The following is an 8,915-nucleotide window of genomic DNA, read 5'->3' as shown; positions in this document are numbered from 1 at the left end:
ACGTAAATGCAGCACAGGTGTGCATTCTACCACGTGCATTGACCATGCACTGTGCTAGACAATAGAAAACGGACAACCTGAACACTACCTATACTACAAGATAAGAAATATAGAGGACAAAAGTTCCACGGTATTAAAGAGTCACTCAGAACAATGTCATGTCATTGTGGTCAAGTACTGTATATCAAAGTGAGACGCCGGCTCGTACGTCCAGTATTCCGTATTTTCTAGGAAGTGTACATGTGCATGATGAATTTGTCGGCAAAAATTGTTCTTTCTGCTTATTTGATTTACTCTTTTGGTGAATCGCTTGGAAATTCGTCTACGACGAATTCTGGTAATGGATCTGAACGTGTGCCTAATATCGAACAAACCGACATTAATAAAGAGCTTCAGAAGGAACTAAACACGCTGGAGAGCCGGCTACGATTCGTGGAAACTACTGTTACTAACTTTCAGACGAATTTCGGTGTTTTAAAACAGAACTATGACAGTCTGAAAATTCAATTCCAGCAGGCAACAGCGCGGATACAACTACTAGAAAACGCAACACAGCAAACTAAAATCGAAATTAATGACCAAACTTCAAAGTATTCGGACTTGCAAAATATGAATTCGGACCTGGTGAAAACCGTGGACAAGACTAATGTTAAACTGGACAATAACACCGCTGTGTTGTCCACGGGAATCAGCAACGTGACCGGAGAAGTGACCAGTATATCGGACATGACCAATCGCAACTTTGCCTCTCTCAGAAACAACGATATTGTCCTGGAGAACAAGTTCCTGGAAATTTCCAACCACCAGTCTACCATAGTGTCCACACTGAACCAGATCAACAAGACAAGTATTCTCATTCATTAGTTTCATGTATTCGTGTAATGATTTCATAACTTGTTCATAATACAAATTTACATGAACGGTTTCAGGAAAGGTGAATATAACGAACAGCGATCAATCTCATAACTCATATAAGGAGTACAAAATAGATAGTTGGGCAAACACAGACCCCTGGATATACCAGAGGTGGGATCAGGTGCCTAGGAGGAGTAAGCATCCCCTGTCGACCGGTCAGAATAATTAATAAGCTAATGGAGATAAATACTTGTAGCTTATACAGTTACTAGTATTTATACAGCTACTAATAGTTCATCTTCACTAGCTTATTGATTATACAGCTAGTGAAGATGATCTACTAGTATTGATTGATTGATTGTATATTGTTTGATTCCCTTTCGAGAATTTTTCACTTATATGGCGACAAATTATATATCTCATCCGAAGGACCACCCCATTTAGTCACCTCTTACAACAAGTAAGGGGTACTGAGGACCTATTCTTACCCGGATCCCCACGGGATTGATCTACTAGTAGCTGTTTAATTAGTAAATTAGTGAAAATGTAATGCTAGTAGCTGTTTAATTAGTAAGTTAGTGAAAATGTAATGCTAGTAGCTGTATAAACTGAAATACTAGTAACAGTAATTACATTAGTTGAAGAAGGAAATTTGTTTGTACCAAGTGCCTTAAACTCATTAGTTGAAAAAGGAAATTTGTACCAAGTGTCATTAAACACATTAGTTGAAGAAGGAAATTTGTTTGTACCAAATGTCCTTAAACTCATTAGCTGAAAAAGGAAATTTGTTTGTACCAATTGTCCTTAAACACATCAGTTGAAAAAGGAAATATGTACCAAGTGTCATTAAACACATTAGTTGAAGAAGGAAATTTGTTTGTACGAAATGTCCCTAAACTCATTAGCTGAAAAAGGAAATTTGTTTGTACCAAGTGTCCTTAAACACATCAGTTGAAAAAGGAAATATGTACCAAGTGTCATTAAACACATTAGTTGAAGAAGGAAATTTGTTTGTACGAAATGTCCCTAAACTCATTAGCTGAAAAAGGAAATTTGTTTGTACCAAGTGCCTTAAACTCATTAGTTGAAAAAGGAAATTTGTACCAAGTGTCATTAAACACATTAGCTGAAGAAGGAAATTTGTTTGTACCAAATGTCCTTAAACTCATTAGCTGAAAAAGGAAATTTGTTTGTACCAAGTGTCCTTAAACACATCAGTTGAAAAAGGAAATATGTACCAAGTGTCATTAAACACATTAGTTGAAGAAGGAAATTTGTTTGTACGAAATGTCCCTAAACTCATTAGCTGAAAAAGGAAATTTGTTTGATCCAAGTGCCTTAAACACATTAGTTGAAGAAGGAAATTTGTACCAATTGTCCTTAAACACATTAGTTGAAAAAGGAAATTGGTTTGTACCAAATGGCCTTAGACACATTAGTTGAAGAAGGAAATTTGTTCGTACCAAGTGTCCTTAAATACATTAGATGAAGAATGAAAATTGTTGGTTCCAAGTGTCCTTAAACACATTAGTTGAAGAAGGAAATTTGTTTGTTTCAAGTGTCCTTAAACACATGCATTAGTTTAAGGAAAACATTTCAAAATACCTGCACCTGCTCCATTGTAGACCATTTTCGTTGTAGCTGTGAAAAGCTGCTATCATTTAAAGCAGCAGCAAGCAAGGCTGTTCAGAAGGACCTTCGCTACAGTTAAATTGGAATCAATAAAATGTTGTGACGCCCCCGATCTCGGCAATCTTAGATAAAATTCGAAACATTCCTTTTGCAACGTTTCTTCCACAGAATTTCTGGGCGATTCAACTATCACATAGTGATGAATCATAAAATTGCGGAGAAGCCATATTACCGCTTAAAACCTGACACAACTGGTGATTTTTCGATTTTTGTTTTAATTTTCAGGGCCTACTGGACTTCAAACACCTACTCTGGTCGTCTTTGTGGCAAAATTATCCAGAGACCTTGCAGTGTCAACCAGAAATATTATCATTTTCAACGACATCCAGCTGAACGAGGGACGGGGCTTCGACCCGAGGACAGGCGTGTTCACTGCCACAACTAGCGGCATCTACACGATATCGGCATCCATCGAGTCCACGAACCGAGCGGTGAGAGCCGCCATCTACAGAAACAGTCAACCTTTCGCCCATATATCTGGACGTTTTATCGACAGGGACGGAGCAATGGCTTCCGCCACGAGCTACATTTTCCTGGATGATGGCGACAGAGTGTGGGTCCAGTGGATGGGGGATAATAATGGACTGATCGGGCACGTGCGATCCCAGTTCACTGGTCACTTACTGAGCCAAACAATTACATAACAACACGTCTTTGTTAGAAAAGTGTTCAATTCTAAATACGTCGAGCTACTTTTAATTTGTTTGACATTTCAGATAACAATTAGTGGCTGTTTATTTGTCTATCTATTTATTTTTATCATTATCATTTTTATGTGAACTACGTAACTCTGAGACGGCTCCAACTGTGCGTTGTAAATGTTTCAAAATCAATAATATTTGTGCATGTTTTCGTGATATGGGCTCACCCACAATCCTCCCCGAACAGAGAAACGGAACTACCCACAATCCTCCCCGAACAGAGAAACTGAACTACCCACAATCCTCCCCGAACAGAGAAACTGAACTATCCACAATTCTCCACGATCGGAGAAACTGAACTTCCCACAATCTTCTCCGAACAGAGAAACTGAACTACCCACAACCCTCCACTAACAGAAAAACTGAACTACCCACAATCCTCCTCGAACAGAGAAACTGAACTACCCACAATCCACCACGAACGAAGAAACTGAATTACATATACCCACAATCCACCACGAACAGAGAAACTGGACTATGTACAATAAACACAATCATCAAATTCCCACAAAAACATAACTTTCTCAAACCACGAAAATCTAACCCAACAAAAATATGCAAATTATACTGAGATCACTCATTTTGACCACTGATTACCCAGTTTAACAGATCGAGATATATAGGACTCACAGCGGATGTGACCGATCGACGGCGGATGCTTACTCCTCCTAAGTACCTGATCTTACTTCTGGTATATCCAGGGGTCCGTGTTTATCCTACTCTTGATTTTGCATTGTTTATATTATAGGAGTTATGAGATTGATCACTGTTGGTTATCTTCACCTTTTCGCCACTGTCCCTATAATAAAATGAATGTAGTATATTTTACTATTCTTGATATCTAAACATTATATATTATAATGCATAAACAAGAGCAAACACACCTAGGAAAAGACTGCACGCTTGCCGTTCCTGAATTTATTGGATGTGTGTAACACAATCGTTTAGTGTTTCTTCGGGGATTCCCACTACTGTAGACGACCTCCAGATCGACCCAGTCACACAAACGTCAGGTTTAGACAGATCGACCCAGCCACACAAACGTCAGGTTTAAGATCGACCCAGTCACACAAACGTCAGGTTTAGACAGATCGACCCAGCCACACAAACGTCAGGTTTAAGATCGACCCAGTCACACAAACGTCAGGTTTAGACAGATCGACCCAGTCACACAAACGTTAGGTTTAGATATGTTGTTTTACGTCCCTTTCGAGAATTTTTCACTCTGTAGATGCGTCACCAGTTGTAGGTCAAGTGCTAGTCTGGCGCATGCCTGACCCAATGTAGCGTAGCGGAAATTGGGTCAGGCATGCGCCAGACTAGTCAAGTGCTACAAAAGTTGACATATGCATGAAGCCCCAGGTCATAATGGAGTTCTTTAACGTGCCCATGCCTGCCACGACCTCCGTTTCTAAGGTCATGCATGTATTTCGAAAAACCCGTGACTTTTCGTGAGAATCACGGATCTTTCGGATATGACCTTTAAAACGGAGGTCCCGTGTCGCGGCAGGCGTCGGCACAATACCGCCATGGTCCTGAGCGCTAAGCATAGCTATAAATTTGTGGTACTTCACCTACAACTGGTAATATCTCAATATGAGTGAAAAATTATCGTGGAAGGGACCACTTACAGCTAATGCCGGGCGCTTGACCACTTATGTTAGACACATTTGTGATTGTGATGACTCATCTTCATTCAATGACATACCAACAGAATCGGTCGCGGAAGCTCAGTGGTAGAGCGTTAATTTCATAACCGGGAGGTCGTGAGTTCGAGCCCCGCTCGTGCTATGACGTAAAAATCAGTAGCGATTGCTAGTTCGCCAGACGCTCTCGAACAACATTTAAAAATGAGGAGAATAGGTATAAATACTTCTACAGCTGGTGACGTCTCAATATGAGTGGAAAATTCTCAACGGGATGTAAAATAAACAAACAACCATTATAGGACTCAATGTTGTACTCGTAACTACTTTTTCAAGAAGTGAATTTTAATAGTGCATGGTTAATATCGTTATCTTACAAGATCAGCCATCGCAACGGTTAAACACATGTAGCAATCTTAATTAATCACTTACATACATGTATGAGGTGTCGTTTTTTTAAATAGTGAGACTAGTATCACCTACTCAAATAGGTGACATCACTTATTCGTATAGTGATGCCACCTACTCGAATTGGAGATATCACCCATTTGCATTTCTTACTACACTCAATATTGAATGTTCTCTCCTTCAAGACAAACCGGTCGCGGTATATCAGTGGTAGTGCGTTCACTTTGTAACCGGGAGGTCGCCACGGTGTGTTCGATCCCCGCTCGTGCCATGGCCGTGTCAAACCTAAGTTAAAAGTAAGAATCACGGGTCTTTCGGATAAACGGAAGTCCCGTGTCGCGGCAGGAGTTGGCAACGCCACGATAGAGAACCCTCACTGATACGGCCATGAGCGCTAAGCAGAGGTGTTTCTTCACCAACATATCCGTCATTGGAAATAAATATATTGCGGAACATAATCCTCAATAAAACGCTCATATTCAGTGCACGAGGGGGGGGGGGGGGTATAATTAATGATTATCACCCAGACGTTTGTCCTCTTCACCTGTCACTTATATCACTGTGTAGTTGAAGTGTCTTCATATTGAGATTCGCAATTTCTCGGATCTTTCCGGCAAGTTCGGGTTCCGCTTGCCGCAGAAAGGCCCGAGAATATGCGATTGCACAGCTTCTTGCATTAGTGTAGATATTGCAAGTGCGCATCTTCGCGTGAACAGGATATCCTTAGTTACAAATTCTACGGATTCCAGCCGCAAGGAACTTCTGGTAATTAAAAATTATATACAGTGCTCCCTCGATATATTGTTCCCCGTTAAAATGCCACCCCTGCTTATTGCCTGAAAATCATAAAGAACAGATTTCCCATGTTAACGTCCCCATTATTATGCAAACCCAGAATAATGCCATATGCCACTGATTTTCACAAACAAATGGTCAAATTTTATAGGGTTTACCCTGGATAATAATGCCAATTACCCACACCAATTTTCTTTGACTGCTCAGTGAATTGTTTGTAATGGTGAACTCTTTTTAATGCCACCCCTGCTTTATTGTCCAAATTCGTTATCCCGTGGGGATCCGGGTTAGAATAGGTCTTCAGTACCCCTTGCTTGTTGTAAGAGAAGGCTAAATGGGGCGGTCCTTCGAATGAGACCGTAAAAACCGAGGTCTCGTGTCACAGCAGATGTGGCACGATAAAGATCCTTCCCTGCTCAATGGCCATAAGCGCCAAGCATAGGCCGAAATTTTTGCAGCCCTTCACCGGCAGTCTCCATATGAGTGAAATATTCTCGCGAGGGACGTGAAACAATATTCAATCAATCATGAACAAAAGTTGGCAATATGTATGTATATTGACCTTGACCACGGCTAAAGTTATATATACATTGACCTTGACCACGGCTCAAATGCGGTCACAATTAACCTTTGAACATAGTAAGTATGGAGCGCCAAATTTAAAACATGACGATACCCAATATATCAACCATTCAACGTGTATTGAGCGAAGACGAAGATCCTGACAATGTCCACGCGAAGACGAAGATCCTGACAATGTCCACGCGAAGACGAAGATCCTGACAATGTCCAGTCATCAGAATGTAGACCACAATATGTACTATATCCTAGCTTGTTCTGCAAATATTGCACAAAATAACTGAATTGATGCACACATCAAATCAATTATTGCTCTCGTCAATTCCATTGATGCTCGCATCCATGTGGAGGAAATATTGCTCGTAAACCAATTAAAGAGAACATTATTTGAATTTTGATATCATTAATTCAAAGAGCAAAAATTCAATTATTGCGCATTAATTGATCTGTGCATGGAATTAATTCTCTCTTCAAATGAATTGTAAAGCACATCAATTGTTGATATTATAGGATTAAACTCTTTTTGAAGAATTTATCGATGTGTAAACTCTGGACATTTTACTCACAAACTGAATAAAAGTGCGAAGCACTTCTACAGCCCCGTTCACATGCTCAGATTTACTCACGGGATGCAAATTCTGCACCCGGGTGTAAATTTGAGCGTGTGAACGCAATTGCATATATGCAAAAGTAAATATGCATATGTGCAAATATACACCCGGGTGTAAATCTGCACCTACTCAGACCAGTTGCAAATTTACTTTTACATATGTGTATATTTACTCCTAGTGTACTTTTCGTCATGTGAACGCACACACCGTATACAACGTCACACTCGAGGAGTCGTCACTGTGGATCACGAGGGATCGGCTCCGAAGAGGAGCAAACGCTGTATCACCGAATATGATATCGCTTTTCTCATAAATACACCGTATATCTGCAAACATCATATTGCATAGAGTGTCGTAGACATATCTTGGTCAATCAAATTTGTCACCAAAGCCTACACAGCAAGGGGAAATCCTCCTTCTCAATCGAAAATAATCCGCCATCTTTATCAAACTGAGAATCATTGCCATTTGACCCCAATTTGTTAAGTACCATGTGAACGCATAGCAAATATACTTTTACACACGGGTGCAATTTTAGCATATATGCAAAATTTGCACCCCGTGAGTAAATCAGCGCATGTGAACGGGGCTTTAGTTAAGTTTGTGAGTAAAATGTCCAGTTTACACATCGATAAATTCTTCAAAAAGAATGTTTAATTCTTGCAATTCCAATTCGTTCCCTGTATTATCAGTTTCAATAATTTGAAGTTTCCCCGCACTATATGTTATAAATTGTTTTCAGGCGCGCATGTATGCATAGCGTTTTTGGATTTATTGATGTGCAAATTCTCGTTTAGATTTATTTTTGTCCTATCAAAACAATTTTAATACATAACATTGGAATTATCATTATTTTATCATTAATAAGAGAGCAAAAATTCAATTATTTAGCATATCAATGCATTTAGCAGAATAATTAATGCCATTAATAATTCAATTAAAGCACTGTGCACACAATTCAGAATTGAAGATGTCATTTCAAAATTTTACCGAATTGTACATTTAGCACCATTAAATGGATTGAGATCAAACTTCAGCAATTGATTTTATGTTAATATGGCGCCCCACAAGTACGAGCCGACGATCACATGGAGATCCAGACTAAACTAGGTCCTCAATACCCCTTCCTTGTCGTAAATGGTCGATCCTTCTGACGAGACCGCAAAAACCGAGGCCCCATGTCACAGCAGGTGTGGCACGATAAAGATCCTTCATTGCTAGAAGGCTGTAAGCGCCGAGCATAGGCCAAAAATTTGCAGCCCTTCATCGGCTATGGTTCATCTCCATACAAATGAAAAATTCTCAAGAGAGACATTAAACAATACACTATCAATCAATCATATAAGAGACATGTTCATAAGCCATTCTACATTCTCCACCCCTCTTAGATCCACTATAACGTTTAGAAAAACAATTGGATCTTCCTGTCCCAACAGTATGCACATCTACAAATGACAATGGAGCATTGCAAAAAGTTTCATCTTCCTGATAAGCCATATTCAGTCTAGTCTATTTGATAAGCCATATTCAGTCTACAGTCTATCTGATGAGCCATATTCAGTCTACAGTCTATCTGATGAGCTATATTAAGTCTACAGTCTATCTGATAAGCCATATTCAGTCTACAG

The 8,915-nt window shown here is 39.7% G+C and overlaps 1 protein-coding gene across 2 annotated transcripts; it reads left to right on the top strand.

The window, feature by feature from the left end:
• LOC125647898 (uncharacterized) lies at nt 1–4,071 on the top strand. 2 transcript variants are annotated; one of them, XM_048874732.2, is made up of 3 exons: nt 67–847; nt 930–1,070; nt 2,773–4,071. In XM_048874732.2, exons 1-3 carry the CDS (start codon nt 241–243, stop codon nt 3,189–3,191), a joined length of 1,167 nt encoding a protein of 388 aa, XP_048730689.2. In that variant the 5' UTR covers nt 67–240; the 3' UTR covers nt 3,192–4,071. The 2 variants fall into 2 exon arrangements, with proteins under 2 accessions (XP_048730690.2, XP_048730689.2); XM_048874733.2 differs by lacking the exon at nt 930–1,070 and having other exon boundaries at nt 1–847.
• The last annotated feature ends 4,844 nt before the right edge of the window (nt 4,072–8,915 follow it).

Source organism: Ostrea edulis, chromosome 6, assembly GCF_947568905.1.
Source record: "Ostrea edulis chromosome 6, xbOstEdul1.1, whole genome shotgun sequence".
NCBI lineage: Eukaryota > Metazoa > Mollusca > Bivalvia > Ostreida > Ostreidae > Ostrea > Ostrea edulis.
This window is presented reverse-complemented; position numbering and strand designations above follow the sequence as displayed.